This window comes from Phoenix dactylifera, chromosome 14 (assembly GCF_009389715.1).
Source record: "Phoenix dactylifera cultivar Barhee BC4 chromosome 14, palm_55x_up_171113_PBpolish2nd_filt_p, whole genome shotgun sequence".
Taxonomy (NCBI): Eukaryota; Viridiplantae; Streptophyta; class Magnoliopsida; order Arecales; family Arecaceae; genus Phoenix; species Phoenix dactylifera.
In genome coordinates this window covers 17147573-17173152 of record NC_052405.1, presented here as the reverse complement: position 1 = coordinate 17173152, position 25580 = coordinate 17147573, and the positions used below count along the sequence as shown (strand labels likewise).

The 25580-nt window shown below is 38.5% G+C and overlaps 1 protein-coding gene across 2 annotated transcripts in view; it reads left to right on the top strand.

The window, feature by feature from the left end:
• The window catches only part of LOC103709951 (coilin-like), a 29028-nt gene extending 15257 nt beyond the window's left edge, over positions 1-13771 (top strand). The window contains exons 6-13 of one of the 2 annotated variants that reach the window (XM_039133842.1): positions 484-570; positions 716-854; positions 10205-10236; positions 11885-12079; positions 12390-12461; positions 12629-12781; positions 12894-13062; positions 13218-13771. In XM_039133842.1, coding sequence (XP_038989770.1) covers positions 484-570; positions 716-854; positions 10205-10236; positions 11885-12079; positions 12390-12461; positions 12629-12781; positions 12894-13062; positions 13218-13537 — 1167 coding nt within the window. In that variant the 3' untranslated portion in view covers positions 13538-13771. Of the gene's footprint in view, positions 1-483; positions 571-715; positions 855-10198; positions 10237-11884; positions 12080-12389; positions 12462-12628; positions 12782-12893; positions 13063-13217 lie in introns of both variants that reach the window. The other variant, XM_039133841.1, reaches the window with a different exon arrangement.
• Positions 13772-25580: the final 11809 nt, after the last annotated feature.

Sequence of the window (25580 nt, the reverse complement as noted above, 5' to 3'; positions counted from 1 at the left end):
AAGGGACATTTGCTGAGATTTATGAGACTTGCTGGTTGCTGCCCTTTTTATCTATTTCATTGACAGTCATGGTGTTGGATGCAAAGACTTATTTCTAATTTCTCATTTTTGGGCCTTGTTCTCTGGGCACCTGCCTAGGCATTGCCTGGTCCCCTGTTCTGCCACCTGCAGTCTTCTGAATCACTGATCCTCATTGACTGTCCCTCTTGTTGAAATGATAGGTCAATTGATGTCCTTACCTTATGAGCTGGAGTTGGTTTGTTATATGCAAAAATGTTGGTTATGATGCACGATTAAGGTTCTTAAGATGAAATCTAATGCGGCCAAGGCATTAATAGTTGACTAAGAGTGCAAATATCAATTTTTACCTAATCAGACTTGGGGCCTGTTCACAACTAGAACTTAAACTTTTAATCTGACTCTAAAAGGTTATCTCAAATTGATAAATTGATCTCACTTTTTTTTGGGGTGGGGGGTTCTCAGTCTCCAAGTAGAAGTGCTCGTCGTAAGAAGGCTAAAAAACAATGGCGACGCAAGATGCGAGAAATGGGTATTCAGCAGATGAAAAAGGTATTTGCTTTTTTTTTTTTTAAATGATTCGACATTATGTAGTTTAATTATATTTGTCTGCAGGGTTCATTTTTGTTTATTAACAACTGTTTATATTTATAGCTGGTTATGATCAATTATTAAATGTTCTCTCTGGAATCATTAGGATATGCAGAGCCAGGTGCCTGCAAATGGCCCAAATGATGCATCAGCAAAACATCAGACAGTGGATCAGATCACTGAAGAAGAGGATGACATTGTTCCTATCATAGTTCGACCCGGTCACATTCGTTTTGAGTCTTCGGGTATGTTTCAGATGCTACTATCCCCAAATCTCTCTCCCTTCCTCCCTTCCTCCCTCCCTCCTACCTGGATGCCTCAAGCTTCATGATGTTGATGCCAAATCAACATTGGCATCGAATGTGGTGAATGATTAGTTTTTCACTAAAATCTGAATTGTCTTCATAGCATTTTTTTTAAATGTCTTGCTACTGCATATATTAATGTATATAATGTACGGTTGGTGTAATTATGATTTTTCTTTTACACGAATTGAAAATATCTTTTTTTTTCTTTTCCAATTTGACCTATCATTCAAACATTACATCTTGTATTGGAAATTTATGCTCTGTTGTCATTGTCATTGCCAATTCATCCCTATAAGTTTCTCCTCAATTTTATGATTTTTAAATATCTTTTTCGGGGCTTTGCACCCCAGTCCTAATTTATGACAATTAACAGCTAATCCTGTTTTCTATGGTTTTCATTCTTATTTTTAGTAGCTCATTTGATCACCATATTATATATCCTACCACATTATGAGGGAAGGCTGGCAGACAGGCTGTAGGAAATTGCAGTAAATCGTAACATGTTGATTCAGTTGTTTGATAACATCCGATGATGATCGTAAATGCAAGCATTACTTCATGGATGCATGAAAGGAAACATATTGAGTTACATATGGATATTGTTTAATTAGTTTATTGAAGTGATGACATATAGGAAGCCAAATAAATAGTATATAAACGTGGGCTTAATTTAGAAATAAAGATACATAAAGATAATTCTCTAGTATTTTTTTCTAAACGTATCTGGGACAACATTTGATAATTGATGAAATCAAGGACTGCAATCACAATTTATATCATAATTGTTGACATTGATGAGATCCAGTTGCTAGAAGCATCAGAGGATATGGTTGGACCATTAGAACCATTTGACAACCCAAATTGTTAGCTTATTAAGTATATATTTGGTTTAATATTTTAGTAGGGTCTTATCTACTAAGTTACTTTTTTTTTAAAAGTTGTTTGTTAACTGGTACTTAAGTTAGGGTAGGATGTACATGTGTGTGTATGTATGTCTGTATATATGTTTAAATATGTGTGAAATAAGATAGTCCTGAATCATGTATTGTGTGCGAGTTTGTTCATAAAGAAAGTTGTTTGTACTCCTATCCATCTCTTTCCTCCCTCTTGCTACATACATGCATGCATGCATTCATACATGTTGCAGGCATACAAATATATATACGGGCAAGTTAGATATGATAGTCTTGAAGCATGTGTTGTATTTGAGTTTGTTGTTAAGAAAGTTATTTCTTTCCTCATTCTCTCTCTTTTATTTCGAATACATTGTGTTTACAATCCTCCACTACTGAAATTCCTATTTTATTGTCCAATACATCATGCTTATGCTACCAAAACTCTATTTTGTTATGGTTAATATAGTTTTGATGCCATTATTGGAACTTCTTTGACCTGAAGGTATTTAAAGAAATAAAATAAATTAGTAAAGAAACCCAGTTGGTACCAGAATCAAGTACATATTTCACATTGCAATTGCAGTTCAAAAAGAAAAGAAAAGAAAAATACCTGGGAACCAAATGCCAGGAAGTTTGGTGCTCGTGGCAGAGAGTGGGAGGCAGGTGACAGAGGGAAGAAATGAATGTCGGAAGTTTGACATGTATCGTGGAGAGTTGGAGGCAAGTGATAGATTGAAGAAGGCGAACTGGATGGTAAAGGGAAGATGAAACGTGCAAAAGGTTGAATTAGAGTTTCGAAAGCATGGTCTTTGTGGTTATTACAAAGGGCTATTATTGGGTGGGGCTGGTCGAAACCTGACGTGGAAGAAACAGTCTCGGGCTCAGGTTTTAGGTCCACGGCTGGGCTTGGGCTTAGAAATGGTAGCCCGAATAATTATTAAGTTGGGCCTTTGTTGAGGGTTTTGGAAAAATGAACTGGGGCCTGACTAATTTTCAGTTGGGGAGAACTGGCTCAAGGACACGATGGGGAGAAAGAAGTTGCATCTCTTACCATCACCACCATTTCTTCGAGAGGCAAAGAACCTCTTTGTCAATGACTTGATGCTAGACCTGCAAGAGCAACCCCCCCTCTGTAATCAGTGCTAAGTCTCTCTGTGTGTGTGGTTGTTTTTAAGTCTCATGAGGAGGAGAAGCATGTGTCACGGTTAGTTCTTGACGCAAAGAAGCATTCAGCCAGAATATTGTTGCTAGTGCACCAAAGTTCCTAAGGTAGCCAATGTTCTCCTTTACTTCCTTCCATAGCTGCAAAGTAATTGGTGAATCTGGCGAGGATACATAGTAGGTCGATTCCGATTTTCCTAATAATTAGAGCTTTAGATTTTCTGATTGCTATTGAAAACAGAAGATAGGATCTTATATCTATATAAAAGTTGTTATTAGGGTGTCTGCAGTAGTAAGGTGTAAGAAGCCTGAGTCTTTGAATTCTTGGAGACATTAGCTAAACAGAGGGGCTCTGGTTTGACAAGTGATATCATAGATGTTAGTTGTTTAGAGTGAAAAATTAATTACGTGATTTGCTGTGAGCTCTGTTTGTGTATTCTTAAGAACAAAATAGCTTGGCTACTGTAGCAGCATATCCAATTCAATCAAACACATTTATAAAAGCGTAACAGGAATAATCGTGATTACATTAATATTCGTAATGGGGGCTAATCAAGGTTGCCCAAACAGGTATTGTGACCCATATCTGTCAAGTATCGAGTCAGTACAGTGCGGTACCATATTGTAAATGGTATGCAACAGTGTACTGGTCAGGTATCGGGTTCGCCCAATCTAGTTTTTCACCCATGAATCTAAAGAGATAGATGGATGGGGAGTCAGGGAGGCATAGGTGTCCAGTGTCCCACTAATGGCATTCGAGAAGATGGTGGTGGTGGAGGTGGTGAAGCCCATGGAGATCGAGGGCATTGAGGGTGATCAAATATTGGAGGTGAGTTTGGTGGGGTTGGTGGTGAGGACAAGGCAATTAAGGGTGAGGGTCCCATCATGGACATTGGATCTTTGTCATTGGATGGCATTGAGGGCTTCAAAGCAAGGATTGCTAACCGAATGGGAGTTGGAGCCAGTGGAAGCTGTGGAGATTGTCTTGGAGTAGTCAAACAATCCAAATATTATGCTCTGGAAATTGTCCATGAGATCATTCAGCATGGCGATGGTCGAGAGAGAGAATAAAGAGACAAGGAGATACAGGGGTTGGTAACCGAATCAATGGGGGAAGAGACAGGATTTCTATAAATAGCAAGGTCAGTTTACAAGGTAAACATAGGATAAGGAGACCTTTTACCTCACAAAGAACAAGGGGAAGAGCTTCCTATGTTAATTGAGATGTTGAAAACTATTGGCAGGATTGTTGGCAAGGTAGCATATGTTACCGATGGCTTTGATGGAGGAAAGGAAAAGAATAGGGGAGAGACAAGAGAATGGTGAAGAAAGCTCAAAGGGCAAATAAAACTAAGTCAAAAAATTAAAATAAATTTAGAAAAAAGTTGAACATGTAAGGGGGAGTAGGGCGAGTGATTGGTTGTAGGGGCTAGCCTCAACTAGAAACAATGTTTGTTAAAATCCTATGATTCATGGTTTCAGTCTTATAATTCAGATCAAAATGACCCTAAACAATCTAGATCTCATCCTTAGATCTAGATCAGTTAGGATTATAGAATCTAGATCCGCATTATAGATTTTAAGGTCCTTTGGCTCTTAAGGTCCAACTTGGTCATTGCTATGTGAAAATATAATTTATATAGCTTTTTTAATAATATGAGTTTTTAAAATTATTTTTCACTATTGACTCTGGGGAGTAAAGTTTGCAAGCCTGTTATTGGAGTTTATGAAGTTAAAAATAAGAGGCAAATATTCAGATGTTTACAACCAGACATTATGCCTTATTTTTCTAAAACATTAAATCCAAAAGAATAATTGAATTGACAAGTTGTACATAAATATGTTAATTAACCATACACAACATTTGTTTCATGGCATGCTATGGGTCTGTTTGTTTGTGGATGCTGTAGCTTTTGGCCAAAAAGCAATTTTTGGCAAAAGCGTCATTTTGAGATCAAAAGCTGTTTCTGGGTAAAACAGTTTTTGCTGTAAAAGCGTTTGGCTATCAAGATCCAAAAGCTGTTTTGAAATTATTGAAGTGGTTTGCTGTGTGTTTGCCTGGTAAACTCAAAAGCTGCTTTTGAATGACAAAATGGCCAAAAAGGACAAGTGCCTAAAATGATTCACAAATTGTTTAGAAATAAGACAAACGAGTACCGTGATGCAAATAAATTTAATAAAAATCATATACCAGAATTTTTTGCATATAGCTAATGTGAATAACATAAAAGAAAAATAATATACCACAATTTAATAACAGTTTTACCATGAAACATCCTCCAGAAAAGTAGAATTTTCTTGATTCCTAGACAAAAATAATCAAGGATAACTAAAATATTGAAAAAAAAATGATTTTGTCGAGTAAAAATATTGGCAGATATCTGGTTGTTGCATTTCCCAATCTAAGGTGCAATGCGCTAGCTTTTAAATTTTTAACATCATTGCAAAACTCAGTTGCAACTTAGTCTCAGGTTTGCTACTTGCAAGAGCAGAGGACACAGCCACATATGATTCTGAACCATTTCTGAATCTTGCTCTCCTTAATCTCAAATCTCTTAAAGGAATCTTTATACAAGCCTTGTCCAATACAAGTACATGATAAGCATCAGGTATTACAACCAGCTCTCACTCTGAAATCAACTCTGTTTTGGTGCCAAATTTACTCTGAGCTTCTTTAACACCGATCTACTCATGATAGCATTGAAAGATACTTGATCGCTCTCAAAATGCTAATAATCGCTCACATTCATCAATTTTTTCCATTTACCTGTTCCTGTAATACGGAAGACACTCAAATATTTTTGCATGGCATTCTCAACCATATGTATTGGCACATTTCAGGGATTATATTATGGAGGTAAAAAACCATTACTAAAGAAATATGAATGCTATGATTCAAACAGGACATTGAAGGAGCTGTTTAACTACTGTAACTTGATTACTCTGAAGACATTTCCCACTGTCTGTCACTCCCACAAGACTTGGATAAAATTGGCCACTTAAAAGATGCCTACATGAGTTGTTGGAATAAGCCACTTCAGTTATATCGCGTTCTCAAAATGCACCAGATAGCAAAATCAATCTAATTCTAAACCCCTATCACAATTGCTCATATTCTCTTCCTCGTCGTCCCCTAAAGGTGAAACCTTATATCACTTAGTTATTTGCCTCGCCAAGTAATCCAAATCTAAAACTTTGACAAAATGCAGCCATTGGCACCCTCATAGACATCATAACAATGCCATAGCCTAGAGAAATATGTGTGGGCACTTTTTCAAACAAAGGAAATTAATAATCACCAAAACCATACTGAAACAGAAATACTTTCTTTCAAATAAACTGCAAGCGTGCATAGCTGTATGTGTTTGCATGTTTTCAAATTTTTTGAAAGTAGGATGTCAAGACAAGTTCTTGAACAAGATAAGCGCTTTTTTTCCATTCAAAAAAAAGCAGCAGTAAGCCCTTTTTTTGATGCAAATTGGAGGAAGTGAGAAACTTCCACCAAAATTTTATTGAGTGATAAAAAGAATGTACAGAAGATGGTACAATGCAGATAGAGAAGTAAAAGTAGGGTGGGAGAGAGTACAATTAAGAAAACAAAGGTAGAAAGAAGATAGTACAACAATCTCAGAATGGAGAGCAATCTCATGGTGGAGCACTGCCAGATTATGTGCAGCAAGTTTCTAGTGTCCTGGAATGTAATAAGGACCACAACAAACATGTCTATGGAACCCTGTTCTTGTTAAACTGAAACTCCATAATAAAAATATGATTATCTCACCTAATCGGATGGGAAAAATTGGTATACACCATGAAACTATGGGGAAACAAGATAGGAAAAAAAAGGAGGGGTAGGCGTGATTGAGACAGACCTTTTGGATGCCAATGAATGCTGTGGACTGATTTACTTGCGAAGATATCAAAGAGATGGGCAGGGAGGAAGAGATTGGAGGGGTTTCTTTTGTAGGAAAAGAAATAAACAGGAGAGATAGATAATCTTGAGAGAGTCCTAATACACTTGGAGCTCGAAGAAGCGGACGTGCGAGGGGCATTGAGAGGCTGTGCACTATTTTCTTTAGCAAAAAAACTTCTGCAAACACGATATTCTGCTTGCAGGGCTGCATCTACGAGAAGCAGGAGGAGGTCAGCTTTACGTAAACCATGTTGGGGAGAATTTTCAGTGCAGTACAAAATTACTTTTAGGTTGTAGGCAAACACTTAAAATTCTGCGTTTAGACCCAGAATCACTTTTGACGAGCACAAACACCCCCCCCCCCCACAAAACATGCTCTATAAATGCAATCATAATGGTGAAAACTAGATTTCTTGTATCTATGGATTTATTCTCCATCTGCTTTATGTTTAACTAGCATGTTCATGTCCATGTTTCATTTATATTATATTTTTAAAAAGAAATCAGACCAAAATCTTGCACTCTGCAATCTGATCCATGTCTAAATCCGATCTGACCACCATCCCTCCCTCCCCCCTCCCCCCTTCTAAGATATACTCCTCAAACCCAATTTTGACAACTTTTGTAACAATGCCTGAAGCCCAGCACCTAAAGCATCTAAATATCCTAGCAACCTACCTAACAATGTGTGCGCGCGTGTGCAAGAGAGAGGTGCACAAATGAGGGTGGGGTATTGGTTGCGAGGTGTGGTGTCACAGGGAAGGCTGTGGTGAAAAGTCAAAAACTGTGATACTGCATATGGTTACTAGGCTGAAGCGGAGATAATGTTGTATGTTTTTAAGTTGGTCAGGGCTATTTCATTAAATAAATTTAAGATAATGTAGTTTGCTTGAATGCTTTAAAAAATGATATGGCCAAAAATGAGTTTGATAGTATACACGAATAATGATGAAGGTATTGGCCATGCTTCATATATAAAAGTCCTAATATAAAAGAACATTGTATGAAGTACTCATGGCTCATTGTTAAGGAAGTCCTAATAAGAGGATGGTCAATGCATAGAATCGTCAGAATATGTGATGTTAAAATGTTGCTATCTTCATTCCTTTCTATTGAGCCCCAAATACGGTAGCAGTTTTACTATCTAATTAATAGTATTCTGTTTTTATCTCAAGTAATTTTACAAAAACTTAATATGAGGTAAATTAATTCATGATTAGTACAACATAATTCAGGTATGTGCATTCATGCTTGGGGGAGCATCAACAGAAAAGAACATGAACTACTAAATAGAATTGTCAATGCAGTCTGTATTTTTTCTTCCAATGGATGGAGTGGCAGCTTGAGTCACAAATATATGCAAAGGACGGAAGCCCTAATGGTTGAAGCAAGATATGCCGTTTCGGTATCGGATCTGGTATCGGTACCATCATATTATAGTATGCCTGGTATGGTGCCCAGTTCGACATTCCAAGTGTCGGTATGCCTCCGTACGACATACCGGTTTGGTACTGTTACAGTATGGCATGGTCGGTATGCACTGGTATCAACCGGTACGGCAAACCTTGGGTTGAAGGCTTCAAGACTTAATGTGGAAGTATGGATAGGATGTCTATTTCCCTAAGAGAATCTTAACATATTGCAGTTAAGGTAGATGCTAGTTTACCAGTAATCTGATTTGACCACTTATGATTTAATTTTCTTTTAATGCTTTAAAAGTGTTAGGCATTATATTTCCATTTCTACTTTTTGGTTCCTGGTATTTGACCATTCTGTCCAGACGTTCTCCCCGCCTCTTTCTGACAGTTGCTAGGATGGGAACATTAAGGTAATGGATGCTGTATTTTATCTTGTTCACATGATTTGCTGGGACACGTGGAAGGACTAGAGCAACTGAAACCTGAGAGATGATGCAAGAGATCCTTTTGGTGTTATCTTTAAGGTCTGAAAGGTTTTACTATTACTTCTCATGAATACTAATTATTTTAGGCTTATGAGTGTTTAGAATTTTGCTTTCTTTGCCCTCTCTGCCTCTTTGATCAGGTATCACCTTGATATCTGGTAACCTTTAAAACCTCTTCAATCAAGCATGGTTGATTAGATATTTGATACAGGCTGGCTTCTTTTTCTTGCCTCAGCAAAGAGGAATTCACAATTTGGCAAGTGATTGAGAGGAAAAAGAAATATTAAGAACCAAAGAGAAAATTACGTCAAGGAAATTAAGTTGACTGACCATTAAATCTAAATTCATACATTTTTGATCGCATAATTTGCGCTACAAGCTCAAAGTGAAAGCAAATTTGACCCACAAACTAAAAGTTGTTCTACCTTACATCCTATTCCTAAGATTAATGGCTAAGAGAGCCTTGTATGATGTAGATGTAGACAAAATCCTTCAGCATTTATAGAGAAAATCTGGTTGTTTCCTCCAGCAATAACGACCCCTGGGTGGTTATTTCCAGCAGTAATCACCCTCAGTGATGGTTTCCATGTGCGATCATTGACCCCCATTTCTGTTTACTTGGGTAGTTTTTTCTGCTTGAAACTTTCTGCAAGTATTTCTTTATTATATGGTTGTCACTTGTCAAGCTAGAAAATGTCGTTTGCCACTGCCAGAACACTTTATCAGTTGATAAGGAAGCTGCTTACCAATCAATCAGAAAACTATTTGATTAATTGACTGCCAGTCAGAAAATCATTTTTGGGCCAAAGTGGCTCTTTGGTGGCTAGGCATCTGTTATCTCCGAGTTTATCTGAGTTCACTGAACAATTTCATCCATCTGTTATACTTTTTATCCTAAACTTGTTTAATTTTCCAGAAATTTATCAACCAGAAAAGGTAGCATGATCTCATCATCTCATCTCTCATTAATTGTGATCAGATTCTTCTGTTTTATGCTTATCAAGTTCTTCGACTTGTTTTTAATGCTTTAAATCTACCAAGTGAGTATTTCATTATGCAACATCGTTCTGTTTGTTTCTGTCATTTATCATGTGATACTAATTATTCAAGTGGACAAATGCTTGATGTGTGTATTTGCAGCAATGCTTTCTGTATTTATGTGTCTGGTCTTTTTTACTGTTATACCTCAGATTGAACATTTTTGAGGTGAAATCAATATCAAAGAGACATTGAGCTCAATTAAGTATCCATGCTTCTAATACCTATTTTTCAGCAACAATGCAGCTGACAAACATGTATAGGGTAGAAGCTTCAAAATCATATTATTTTAGTACTTCTATGGAGAATACGTTGTCGTTTTCTCCTAAATGATATTTATTTCATATACCTGAGGACCAATTTTTTGCAGATGCAGAACAGAGCAAGTTGCAATCAAGCGGACCTGTGGTATGTCTCTGTCCTTGTACCAATTATGTACCATTTAGGCTTTCAGTTTGTTCCTATGTTTTATTTATTTTAAAGTTCTAATTCTCCTTGCCAGTTGATCTCTATCATTGACGAAGGTACAAAGTTTGATGGGCTATATATGTTTATATGTTTATCACTGTATTTGTTGTCACTGGGAAAGACAACTGGGATACCATAACTAATGCAAGAACATGGGTATCATTTTGCTGATACCGGTGTTCTTCAAGCTTTAGATGTCAATCCTATCCTGTGGCTGGCGAAAACAAAAACAAATGTTTAATGCATTACCGATCATGAACTCCATCTGAACTTATATATTTATATTCTGATATTATTAATGAAAGAGTTCAGCATTACCTTTTTAATAAATAACTGATTTATAATGAACATCTTTTCATATTTGCATACAAAAATGAAAACAGCTATGTCTAAAGTCCTCTAAATTAATCAATTAATCTCCACTTGTTTGTGCATGTATTAATATAATATTCCAGATATGAGACATGCTTTAATCGACCTTTTGTGTATATGTCCACTTGTCACCTGGCTTCCTTCCACCCATCTCTCTCTCTCTCTCTCTTCCTTTATGTGTTTGAAGTGGCTCTGTTTTTCTATCCCTCTCTACTCCTGCTTTCCTCAAATTAAAATCATGAACGTGTGCTATCTGACTTGAAGGAGAACCAAATTATTGAATTAAACTGCTAGCCACATGCTTCCACCGCATAGAAAGTCAATGCTGTGCCTAGAGTTTTTATAATTCTGCTATTTAGTGATTTAAAACATAATTTCATAATGGGACTACTATCGATGGCTTCCTTGTGCAGAATGCTTATTTGAACTTCTAAATGATGGATTTCAGTTCCCTTTCTGCTTGTCCTTTGGATGAATCAACTTAATCCAAAAGTTTGTTAACAATGCATTAACATGCATAGTGAATGAACACTTGTATTTTCCAATTTAACAAGGGCCTTCATGATCATGGGGATAAGAGATCTTTGGTGAAGTAGGCAAGAGTTCTTGAACATGTGTGGAAGGAATAATATCAGTTTTCTTAGGCTGCCTGCATGACTTCAGGTTGCTGAGCTATAAAAGTCCCACATGTTTGATGTTTTTTTTTTGTTTCATAAATTCTCCATGCATACTATGACTGAGTTTGAGAGGTTGCGGACTGTTGATTGTATTTGTATATATTATTTATTCTTACATTCTTGGACATCCTTCATGGTGTTTTATTTATCGTTAGTGAGGATACTTACCATGTTGGCAATTCATCGGCTATCACCTTGTATATAAATTGGGGCAATGCTTTATAGAAATATAATTTGCATATGTTAAGACATGTCGTTAATTGGATGTGAGATGCATGGCCAAGTCAAGCTTCTGCATCACATGGCATCCTATACCCCACCAACACTTGGCTCATTTAATTGATTGAAGACTATATGTGTTGGCCAATCATTTTCATTTCTTAGTAGCATATACCGCGCCACTTCTACTGAGCCAAGCTTCTGCATCACATGGCATCCTATACCCCACCAACACTTGGCTCATTTAATTGATTGAGACTATATGTGTTGGCCAATCATTTTCATTTCTTAGTAACATATACCGCGCCTTTGTGCTCCAGGAAACTCTGCAATGGAATGGAACAACCAGCAAGAAGAAGGGGCAGAAGTGGGGCAGGGAGAAGACCTCAAGCAAGAGGAATGATGATAATGCTTGTAATGGAGCATCTATTGAAAAAATTGTTGCTGAAGAAGGGAAGCATGTAGATGGCCAGATAGATTTTGAGAGCCTTTATCCTTTGACACGCCTTCCTGAGGTTTGTCTTCATCATATGCCTCTGGTGGTTCAAGTTTTCAAAGAACTTGGATAGTTTTTACATAAATTTTATAATTTTCTTTGCACTTATCTTTTGCCATTCTGCCAGTGTTCCTTAGCACTATTATGTGAGCAAAAATGTTGTTTTTGAGCTTTTTAAATCCTCTCTTTATATGAATAATTTGTGCGATGGTAGTCCGTGATCCAAAAAAGCAAAACTGTCTATTCTGCTCTTTTTCCGTTTTTTCCTGCCCAAGTTGGGACCTTTTTGTTTATCATGGATTGGATAACAATATTTGAATTTATTGCAGGAAGGTGATGTGCTTGTGTATCGTTTAGTTGAGTTATCATCATCATGGTGCCCTGAGCTTTCTCCTTTTCGAGTATGATCATTATCTATATGTTGAAGAAAATTGATAGTCATATTAATTGTTGTTCAAAATAACAAGAATATCACAAATTGGATTAGATAAAAAAATTTTCTTGAAGAATCACTTAATGATTATCATAATGCACTTGAGTAATGTTCTGGTTTTGACTACTATTGTAGGTTGGCAAGGTTTCGTCATATGAATTTGGATCCATGAAAATTGTTCTGGTACCTGTCTCAGAGTATCCACTCTTTTCCAAACAAAACGACGACACAGAGGAAGCGGCACAGCGACCAGATGTCTCACATTACAAAGAAGATGGCTCTTTGGAGGTAACTTTTGAATTAGTGTTTGTTTACTTCCCTGTAGGCTTTACTGGTTATCTTGTCTAGTTTTTCTACATTTGATTTTGATGAAAGTTGATGACGACAACTGTTAATCCAGATTGAATATCCATCACTTGTTGATGTCCGTCTGTTGAAGCCAAATGAGTCGGAAGCAGAAAATATGAGGGCTCCTCAAGGTAAACGGACCACAGTAGCCGCACCAGCAAACAACTGGGAATCTGCCTTGGCTAAAAGTACTGCCATCGAGTCGGATACCCCATTTGCAGGTATCTATTGAAATTAGATGACAACAGCGTGTTATTTTAATATTTTGTTGCTTTATTTTATGTTGTGAAACTCTTAAATAAGTCCAAATTTTCCTTTCTAAACATCGTCATTTTATAATTTATATTCAAAACTCCTGCATGACCTCCTTTTGTAGAAAGAAGACCTAATATGGGCTGGGAGCAAATTGAAAAGGCTTTAAGTGAGAAAAAAGCCGAGCTTCAGCAGAACAATGGTTGGGGCAGTTGGACCCCAAATAAAAATACCAGCACTACCTCATGGTCATACAGAGCATTGAGGGGAAGTGCCCTAGGGCCGACTCTGGCATTATTAAGAGGGAAGGAGGCCAAGTATGCTAGCACAGTAAATGGTAGGCATGCTACTTCAGCCAATGGTAAGTATGCTGGTTCAAATGGGAAGTACGCTAATTCAAATGGTAAGCACTCTAGTTCAACAAGCAGAAAGTACAGTGGCTGAACCAAACAAATGGTGAGCATGAGAGGCTTTCTTTTGGCAAGGATTGTTAAGTATTCTAGTACAAAGTGAGACACTTTGTGGGTGGTAGACTAGAAAGGTATTTGAACTCGTAAGATCAGGAGATCCATGCTATTATCCTGTATCCAACTTGTTAATTAACAGAGTGCTGGCTTGTTTCTCAGCTAGTTCTTTATGTCTTCTGTGTTGCATAACAATGATCTGATTTGTGCTTAATCCTGATATTTGCATGTGGATGATTGCGCGCAGACTAATCATAGGGGATGTCTCTGCTTATGGATTCTTGGGATCGATCCCATCCTGTATAGTTTCTGCTTTTCTCCTGTCCTGCCCTGTCCTATTAAATTCTGCCCTGTTCGATCACCTCCGGACAGGTGGAGGACAGTTTTATAGGACAGGATGGAAGAGAAAGGGACAGGATCCTTAAAAGATTGTGGATTCGAAAAATGTAAGCTTTGGCTGCACTGAGACTCGTGTAGAGGTCAGCTTGGCTGTGTTTCTGCTGCACTGAGATATAATACTACGTGCTGAGCTTTCTTTGATGGAAAAACTGCTTTATTTGCGTGATAGCCGCGGCCATATTTGTAGTTTAAAAAATTCTTTATCTTGATATTGGTGAGGATGGGGATCTGAAGAAGATTGTAGATCTTTTAGATTATTTGGTTGCTGAGAAAATGAAAAAAAGAGAAGGATAAAATAGAAAGAAAAGAAAAAGAGGATAGAGAAGGGAGAATGTACTCTAGTGTCTGATCGGGGCGAAGGAAACTTAAGAAAAACTTGGGAAAGGAGAGTATTTTCTCTTTTTACTTTTTGACAGCGATTGTGGGGCCAAGTTTGTTGGGGTGATAAGTTTTCGGCAGGACTTGAAACCGCTGCCCATTCTTCTTGTTTTCTCCTAGGATCGTTCTGTCTCGGAGGAGAAAAATTTGAGACTCGTGGGGTTGAAATTTTGACCTTTCAATTTCTTCTTTAATTTTTATCCAAAATTTGTTTTTTTACAGTTAAAAATAGAAAACCATCGTGAAGGTTTTGGAAAGCACGTTGGTGGAAGGGAAATCGATCAAGATGGACCTCGATCGGCTGTCTCCAATAAGGGTTTCCTCGCCTGGTGCGTCCAAGAGGTCGGATCTATTATTCAAGAAGGTGAATGTCTTGCTTGCATGGTGTTCTTCACAACGAACTAGTTCTAAGGAAATGGAAGTAGGGAAATCTTGGCCCCATGTGGTTCAGGGTGCTCGGCACTTTGGATGGGAGACTTTGAAGGTCATCAACGAGGAGATTGTAACGTTTGAAGCTCGGTTCCATGACGTTTTGGTGTTTTTAGCGGAGGAAATCCACTCTGGGCTTCTTTAGTTGATGGAAAGCTGCTCTCTTGGGTAAGTTTTTTAGACGAGGTTTTTCCCTTGATTTTGTGCAATCTGAGATGCAAGCTTGGTAGAATGTGGAGGGAGACCTCTCAGTCTCGCCACTCTCTGAAGGGCTGCTACTTTTTGATCTACCTTCAGAAGAGGTCAAGAATCATGTCCTTGCAAAGGGGCCTTGGTCCTTAATAGGCCCACTCATGGCACTAGAGAGTTGGAGGCGGAACTTCCGGCATGGCAAAGACTCAATTCGACATGCCAAAGTATAGATTTGGCTTCCCCGACTTGCCACTGAACTCTGCTATTCCTAGATAAATAGATGGAGTCTTCAATTCGAATGGTTTTTGCTAGGGTGTGTGCGCTCATTGACACCACCAAGCCCGTCTGCCCGGGTGCGAAAGTGTAGGCGAATGATACTGCTCTATGGAAGCAGTTCAATTATGAAGAATTGCCAGAAATCTGTTACTCTTGCGAGCTCTTGGTGTGTACATGTGAATCTTGAGGATGTCTAATAACTGTAAATGTTGATGCTAAGTCAGTTTATGGGCCTTGGATTCATGCAACAAGGGTTTCTGTCACTACATCTCAACATGTCAGAAGTAGAAGATTGCCCACTTCGAGCCTTTCGATCGGCCAACAACCTGGAGGATGGGTGCAACCAAAACAACTATCAAAGAAACCGCAGCCAAAGGTGCATCTAAGGTCAAAGTTTCCACCTCAGGAAGACTTGAGGTCTCTGCTCCTTTTGTGGTTGCAAATATAGAAGAGGGGTCAGATCCTCAAAACATGAAATCATAGTGGCATCTACAATAATTGTTGAGGCTGTAGTTTCTCCATCAGCAAAGGAAAAAAGGAAATGGTCTTCAACTAAATCTCAAAAGACAATATCCTCTCTAGGTACTTGTCCTGGAGAAATCTGCAAAAGAGAGTGAAGGCTAGAAGAACATAACAACAACATATTTTACCCCTTGACAATATGTCTCCATAGTGTACACTTAGAAAACAATTGTGGAGGCGCTAATACACTCGGATATGAAATCTACAGAAGGGAAGAAGTTTGTCGCTTCCAATGTTATGGCTGGTAATGCTTTTTTATCTTATGATAATTATATCTAAAAATTAAAATTGGTGCTTCATTATAATGACGACCTGAAGGGTGAACCCAATCTAGTGTCACCTCCACCTAAGAATCTCACTTCAGGTGATCAATGTGAAGAGGCTAATACTGTGGCTGTTAAAATACCGACAATGGCTAGCAAGGATGTAGACCCTCCATTCTTATAGTCGTCATGAAAATTCTAGCTTGGAATTATTAGGGGCCAACCTAAACTCCTTTTGTCAACTATATTAAAACTTTATTTTGTCCGCACGGCCCTTCTATATGTTGCTTTTTGGAAACTAGATTTTTTGAAATTGCATGTATAGAATCAAAAAAGTGATGGATCCATTATGGAGGATGTATATGATTTCGGCAATTGGACTTTTTGGGAAGTATTGTTGTAGGCTGGCGTAAAGATGTTGGCAGTGTCATCTTTAGTCACTCTAATTGATAGGAGCATCGACGCCTTTGGGTTGAGGCTAGTATGGTAATGTCTTTGGGTTTAACCTTCCTTCTGATTGGTGATTTTAATTACATAATTTCTTCTAAAGATAAGAAAGGGGGTAAACTTTTTAAAATTAATAGAGAAGTTCGTGAATTTTGTACCTTCCTCTAGCAAACAGGCGTTATAGACTCGGGCTAGCGGGAACTTAATTACACTTGGCACAATAACCGCTTGGGTCTTGCTCGGGTATAGGGAAGGTTGTATAGGGCCTTTGCTTCCGATACTTGAATTGATCCCTTTCTTGAACCCCATCTCAGTCATCTAACCAAATATGCCTCAGGTCACCGCCCTATACTTTTATCCGCAATTGTAGAAACACTTAGAGGGCCCATAACTTTTAGATTTGAAAAGTTTTGGCTATTTTATGAAGGCATTCAGAAGGTTATTAAACAAGTTTGGCATTGTGAGAGTCATTATTCATCAAGAGTAAAGTTGACAAGGCTGTCACGCCCCGAGCTCGGAGCGCGGCAGACGCCGCACGCCCGCACGGCGGGCCGCACAGGCGTGCAAGGCATCGGAACATATCGGAGCAAATACAGATGTTCAAAACTTATTTAAGGATTAATCACAGATGCTTAAAATTGACATAAATAATTAAGTCGTTCAAAAACAGTCTAACAAAATTTTAAAATAGCATATGCCAACATAATTCAAATGTCCAAACTAATCTAACTAAAATGCCAATAACCGAAGAAATCCTCGGAAAATCTAACGCACTCGCCAATCCCATGCGATCAAGCCTCTGGATATGAAAAACAGAGAAAATAAAATAATGAGCTACACTAGCCCAGTAAGCAACAAAATACCCCAAAGTGGGGTCAGAGCATATCAGATCGAAATACAGGATAATGTCTGAAATAAATCATAAATAACATCGTTTTGCTATTTTCAAAACTTATTATCATTTTTTTGAGAACTCTGATACCAGAATCTCAACATGGTAGGCTAGGCCACGTAACCCAGTGGCATGGGTTGCACAGAGTACCAGAAACAACTATTGCTAGTCACCGATGGCAATAGTGTCCAAAAACCACTATTCTAATCACCGGTGGCGCGGTGTCGAAACCGGTTCCTCACAAATTACAAGTCGACAGGTCCAACGTATAATCCCTATTGGCGGGGCCAGAACAGAACAGATCAGATTATAGCCATGCTGAGAATGCATATATATATATAAATAGATTTCATAAACTGTACAGTCATATTTCACGAATTTCAGAGCATATAACATGATTTTTAAATAAAATTTAACATGCCAGACCCATTTTATTAAATACAAAACATATGTCGAAACTTAATCAGTTTATCAAACAATTTGGAAATCACACTTGAAGTATTAAGTTACTTACCTCTTCTCGCTTAGCCCCTACTTCAGATAGGCGGATCAGGTTCATTTGTTTAAATTTAATTAATTCTTTGTTAATTTTGAAAGTACATCCTAGGTTCTTCGGTGTTTAGCATGCTGAATTTTTTTTTTTTGAAAATCATGGCTGAACTTGATCGGGTTGCCTACGTACGCCTTCACAAGGGGGATCAAGCCACACGTAGTTCTTTTTAAGTTTCAAAAATGCAGCAATGAATCAAACAATTTAATTCATGCATGCTTACAAGATCAAATCTAGAAATCAGCACATTAAGAACACGTAGGATTATGCCGGAATCGTTTAAACAATTATGCTAAAACTTTTATGCATGATTAACTATTAGATCTGAAACTTAAGAACTCTATTCCAATTAATCTACGAATATCCATCGAATGAATTCTGGAGATATCTCCGTGAGGAGCCCTAAAAGAGGGTAAAACCTCAGAAAATCGGACCTAGACCTTGACACCATAATTAATGATTAATGCTAGATTAATACCTTTTATGATGGATGAAAGTTGTAGATCTGATTCTTGAATTCGTAGCCATGCACATGAATGGCCTCTACAAGAAGTACACGCGAAGCCCTGAAGGATCTTCTTCCGCAACAGTGCTAGCAGCTGCAGAACACTTGAAAGCTGAAATCTGTTCGCCGGAATTCAATCAACTCTTGATCAATCGTCTTGAAGCAGATGGAGATGAGGTTTGTAAAGAAAGTAGAGGACTCAGATCTGATCTTGAATCTTCTAGATATTCATCCTGAAAACCCTATCTAAAATGGAGAAGAAGAGGAGGAGGAGGCGTGTGAGGAAGAAGGCTGCAATGGATGTGTTGCCGATGCCCATGATTGACCCCTTTTAATGGCCTCCAAATTTTCATTCAAAATTCGAAAATTATCTTCAGAAAACCTCCTTTAGTTGGCACATGCAATGGAATATGAACAACCCAAATCAGATCTCAACCAAATCTGATTTAAATTCAAATTTTAAATACATGTGCAAGAGGGGAGAATTTGAAATCCATACGGCAGAATTTTTCTTCCTCTTGTTGCATATATTTCATTTGAAATTCGAATTTAAATGATTCAGAGGTTCACACGTCAGCTAGAAAAGTTATTTGATGGATGAAATCATTTAATATATTGCTTAATGTTTGAATTCAAATTCAAACAACAAACAATGCCGCCATGTGTCAAGCAATGGGTCCATGCGCCATGCAATAATTTTGGTTTATTTAAATTCATGAAATCCAATTCCATGTCACCACTAATTGCCACATCATCTGAGCCTAATCCTCTTGGGTTGCACCTAATCAAGTTTGGTCAAACTCGGATTAAAACAAAGCAATTTGGTTGAACCCAATCTAATCAGGTTAGACCCTGATTGAGCTCAAATTGAATCCAATTCAATTTTTGGCTCATCCAAACTCAATCAAATTGAATTAATTACTTTGTATTGGACCTAATCCAATTAGGTCAATCCCCAATTAAGCGCAAAATAATTTAAAATTAATTTGATTAGCTTAAGTCCTTTTTGGTTCCGACCTAATCCAATCAGGTCAAAACCCTGATTGAGCCCAAAGTTGAATCCAATTCAATTTGGCTCATCCTTAGCACAATTACTCAATCAAATTGAGTTTATTAGTAATTTAATTACTAATTAATCCTTCAATAATTACTTCAATTATTTTATAAGATAATTTGCCAATCAAATTGTTACCCTTGAATGAATCTTAATCATTCATCAACCTTCTTGATCAATCAGGAATCTTCTATGCGTGTGACCTCATAGGTTCGAACCTAGGCCGGTAGTATAGGAACGACTTCCTACACTAATCGATGTGACCATCTAGCAATGGTATCCGATGTCCGGATAGGCCGAATATATGCGAAGAAAATATTCTGGAATCCTGGACTATGGTTACTGTATAATTCAATCCCTTTGACTCCTAATGCCAGGATGACTTAGAGCTCACTGTCAACCCTATAATTAGTACATCCATTATATGATTAACTTTAGATATCCCGTGACTCCTCACTGGGATTATCCTGGCCAAGGTTTTGCTAAATTAATCATAAGACATTATCTCCTATTTTCAGGAGGGATCAATTCCATCTTGACTCACAACTGACTACGCAAGTACTTGACTGCAACCAGTGACCTTCCGTCACTAAATTAGAAATTCAAGTAGTCCGGTACCAAAGTACAGTGAGTTGCTTGCTAGTCACAGGTTGCGGTCTCAGGTCAGAGGGCCAAACTTATACCCATATCCACTCGGAACATCTCTCGATAGTAGAATGTTCCGGAATTGGTCATGTTCAGTGAAATGTACTCCTACACTTCACCTGTGTGGCATACCAGTATATTCGCACTCCTTGGTTAAGAGGACAACCAACGTATATGTCACACAACGACCTAATCTCGATAATACTGTCATCCTAGTAACAACATATCATTTGGTCGCGAACAAGTTTAAGGACTCAAAGATAAATCCTTCTTTATCATAACATAAGTCCTAAGAACTTCATCATATAAGAGTTCATTTGAAGATGAAATGATAAATAATGCCAAATAACACTTTATTAATTTATCAATTTATTTACAAAATTCAATCATCAATATGCTGACGATTGACATTTAGGATACAAATCCCAACAAATTTCAGAGCTAAGCAGAACTAAAAAAAATAATACTATTGTACATGGCCCAACTGGCCCAGAGTTGGCCCATAATGGGCATGGCTCGATAGGGCCCATATCAGACACGGCCCAATGGACCTGCATAGTCTCGGCCCAATAGGGCCCCCAAAGTCGGCTTCTAATTGGTTCATTTATGCAATAAAATTTATTGCAGGGACTAATACTTAATTACAAGATACTGTTCTATAATAAAACTTGAGTAAAGGGACCAAACAAATATATTTGAGGGTCTTTATGTAATAAATGTTTTCTATAGGGATCAAATACAAATTACAGAAGACCCTTTTGTGAAATAATATACTGCCAAGGGCTTAACTGCAAAATTTCATTTATTGGCCAAATGGGTTCGAGTTTCGGGTTCCGGGTTTCAGATTCGGGTTCGGGTTCGGGTTTTGGGCTCGGATATGAACTGGACCCAAGTTGGGCCCACAAGGGTACTGCCCAACTGGGCCCAAGTTGGGCTTGCAGTGGACAGGGCCCAACGACCCATCAAAGTGCTCACGGCCCACAGTGGGCCTTCTTCCTCAACAGCTCCCCATGGAAAGGGGAGATGGGAGAACGGAAGAGGAAGGGGGATCGGCGGGTGGCCGGCCTGGGTGGCCGGAGGCCACCTCTCGGTCGACGGCCAGCGGGCCGCAGTGGTGGCCGGCGACCATTGCGGTGGCCGGGGTCAAGAATCAACCGAGAATGGTCTCGGTTCATGGGGCCAAAACTAAGGGAGGAAAGCATGCTCCGGCTAAGATCGAAGGGCACAAAGGGAAGGAGGCTTACCGGTAGTTGTTGGAAGTGGCAGATCTCGGCCGAGGGAGGCTCGATCCGGCGGTCAAGCGGTGGCGGTGGTGCTCGGAACCGAGGGATGCGAATCTCCAAAACAGGGGAAGGCACGGGTGGTGATGGTGGTGGATCCGGCGGCACGCCAGCCACTTGGGAGGCAAGAGCAGAGGAACGAGAGGGAGAGGAGAGGGAGGAGAGGAGCTCGGTGGTGATCTGGGAAGGAAAGAGAGGAGTTTTTATCTTTCCCTCATAACGGCTCTCCGCCGCGAAAATTGCGGCGGCCGAGCTTGATCTGCGGCTGTGATTGGCCACGATTTGACCGGAGGGGGGGTGCTGCGGGATGCTCGCGGCGTCCTATCCCTATTGTTCCCGTAGGAGCCGGAGAGGATCGCCATCGCGATCCTCTGTCTGGTTCCTCCCATATTAGGATCGGGGCTGAAGTCGGCTGGGGCTGTCGACTTCAGCCCCGTATCTCACATTCTCTCTCCCTAAAAAAAAAATTTCGTCTTCGAAATTTGAGATATCAAGCCCTTTCAAATTTAAAGATGCTTGAGTAATATAAATTCAAGATCGTATTCTTCTCGATCAAAATCAGTGTAATAGATGAATTTGTATCAGTTGTCAAAAACCAGCAAGATTAGCAATAGCTAAGTGACTAACTAAAATCTAAGATTGAAGTCGTCATCTTGATGTAAGTTCATTCTAGATCGGATCAGGATCAATTCACGACAGGATTGAAATTATCATCTTTCAAATAGATCTCATACATTTATTATGGTAGTGTGCTGATCACTCAAAAGATATTGATCGACCTTAAAGTCAAATCATTATATGGCTAGGAATGTAATTCACAAAATGAACATGTACTGATGATCATTAATTAGCAACGGTCTATCTCAAAAATGATTTGCATCAATTATAAAAGCAGGTCTGAGAAGGCAAAGTATTGATACCATGATTCAATATGCCACAAAGCTTTTAACTTAAATTATAAATCATAAGATGGGAGCAAATAATGTATGGTTTATTCAGATACTTAACAAATTAGACCATATTTGGTCAACAATCAACTAATCTGAGTAAGATACGCTCAAATTATTATTATTATTATTATTATTATTATTATTTTCTTAGCATACCCAAAAATAGCAAAGTCTTTCCAAAATATAATATAATCATATCATGATTGACCAGAGAATCAATAGTATTCACCTTCTCTTATTAACAAAATCATTCATTATTGAACAACATAGTCTTTTATCATAACACGTTACCAAAACACAATCAATACTTTTGGCCAGTTTAAATTTACTCAGTCCATCATACTTTCGCTGCGCAACTCTCATTAATATTCTCAATTTTTTTTTAATGATCCCAGATCATCAACATTTTTTTTTAATATCCAAGCAAAATTTTATCCTTGCTTTCCAAGTACACTAGGTCATGATCAACCCTTAAGATAGTTGCCATATTTGTACCATCATATGATCAAGTAATTATATTCTAGATCCAATATAAACTAAACCAACTCTAGATTTTCTTGACAATAAACAATTTGCTATTGTCTTCTCTTTTAAGAATATCAATTCTATGCCCCGATGAATTAAAAGATACCATATTAACTTACTTATGAGCATATTCAACCATCTCAAATCTTTTTTTTCTGAACAACCCAAAAACATTTTAATCCACCAATATTCTCAAAATTTATTAATTGACTTTCTATTAAAATACATATTTTGATTGTAAACTGAAAAGATATAAAATTTTAAGTCTCAAGTAGAGCCAAAAAAAGAACTCTTAAGTCTCATCCCCAAATATATTTTCCTTCTATATAAGACTTTCATGCATGATCCACATACAGATTTCAATCCTCAAAGAATATTTCAATGAATATTATAAAATATTTTCTAGTCTAAACTTTAAACAACTTTTTATAAATGAACCTTAACTTGCCACCAAAATAATTAACTTCAACTAGAAAGCAATATCCACAGTGCCTGATATCAAGTTAAACTTCTAAAATAATTACGTTGCACGATAATATCCCATGACTAATATTCCTTCACTTAACTTAGTCAAAATCTAATTAATCATAACTTGAAATACAAATTGCTCCACCAAGAAAACTCTCATAGTAGCTTATTCACACTTTGGTTACGACCATAATTAGGTTGCATTCTAATTTTAGCATTTCAAAATTCAGATAAAATAACATAAATTTATCAATGGCAAAAGCAAATAATTCGTCTAATGGCCTAATGTTTACCCATCTCTCAAACTTTCCAACGAATCCTAAAGATCCTAAAACTTAAGCTCCATCCGACTTTTTCAAACACAGTCCATAGGAATCTCAAACCTGGCTCTGATACCACCAAATTTGTCACGCCCCGAGCCTGGAGCGCGGCAGACGCCGCACGCCCGCACGGCTGGCCGCACAGGCGTGCAAGGCATTGGAACATATCGGAGCAAATACAGATGTTCAAAACTTATTTAAGGGTTAATCACAGATGCTTAAAATTGACATAAATAATTAAGTCGTTCAAAAACAGTCTAACAAAATTTCAAAATAGCATATGCCAACATAATTCAAATGTCCAAACTAATCTAACAAAAATGCCAATAACTGAAGAAATTTTCGAAAAATCTAACGCACTCGCCAATCCCGTGCGATCAAGCCTTTGGATCTGAAAAATAGAGAAAATAAAATAATGAACTACGCTAGCCCAGTAAGCAACAAAATACCCCAAAGTGGGGTCAGAGCATATCAGATCGAAATACAGGATAATGTATGAAATAAATCATAAATAACATTATTTTGCTGTTTTCAAAACTTATTATCATTTTTTCGAAAACCTTTGATACCAGAATTTCAACATGGTAGGCTACGGCCACGTAACCCAGTGGCATGAGTTGCACAGAGTGCCAGAAACCACTATTGCTAGTCACCAGTGGCAACGGTGTCCAAAAACCACTATTCTAATCACCGGTGGCGCAGTGTCGAAATCGGTTCCTCACATATTACAAGTCGACAGGTCCAACGTATAATCTCCATTGGCGGGTCCAGAACAGAACAGAACAGATCATAGCCATGCTGAGAATGCATATATATAAAAATAGATTTCATAAACTGTACAATCATATTTTACGGATTTCAGAGCATATAACATGATTTTCAAATAAAATTTAACATGCGAGATCCATTTTATTGAATACAAAACATATGTCGAAACTTAATCAGTTTATCAAACAATTTGAAAATCACACTTGAAGTATTAAGTTACTTACCTCTTCTCGCTTAGCACCTGCTTCAGATAGGCGGATCAGGTTCATCTGTTTAAATTTAATTAATTCTTTGTTAATTTCAGAGCTAAGCAGAACTAAAAAAAATAATACTATTGTACATGGCCCAACAGGGCCCAGAGTTGGCCCATAATGGGCATGGCCCGATAGGGCCCTTATCGGACACGACCCAATGGGCCCGCATAGTCTCGGCCCAATAGGGCCCCCAAGGTCGGCTTCTAATTGGTTCATTTATGCAATAAAATTTATTGCAGGGATTAATACTTAATTACAGGGTACTGTTCTATAATAAAACTTGAGTAAAGGGACCAAACAAATATATTTGAGGGCCTTTATGTAATAAATCTTTCCTATAGGGATCAAATACAAATTACAGAAGATCCTTTTGTGAAATAATATACTACCAAGGGCTTAACTGCAAAATTTCATTTATTGGCCAAATGGGTTCGGATTTCAGGTTCGGGTTCGGGTTCGGGTTCCGGGCTCGGATCTGAACTGGGCCCAAGTTGGGCCCATAAGGGTATTGCTCAACTGGGCCCAACTGGACTGGACTGGGCCCAAGTTGGGCCTGCAGTGGACAGGGCCCAACGGCCCATCAAAGTGCTCACGGTCCACAGTGGGCCTTCTTCCTCAACAGCTCCCCATGGACAGGGGAGATGGGAGAACAGATGAGGAAGGGGGATCGGCGGGGTGGCCGGCCTGGGTGGCCGGAGGCCACCTCTCGGTCGACGGCTAGCGGGCCGCAGTGGCGGCCGACGGCCGTTGTGGTGGTCGGGGTCAAGAATCAACCGAGAATGGTCTCGGTTCATGGGGCCAAAACTAAGGGAGGAAAGCATTCTCCGGCTAAGATCGAAGAGCACAAAGGGAAGGGGGCTTACCGGTAGTCAACGGAAGTGGCGGATCTCGGCCGAGGGAGGCTCG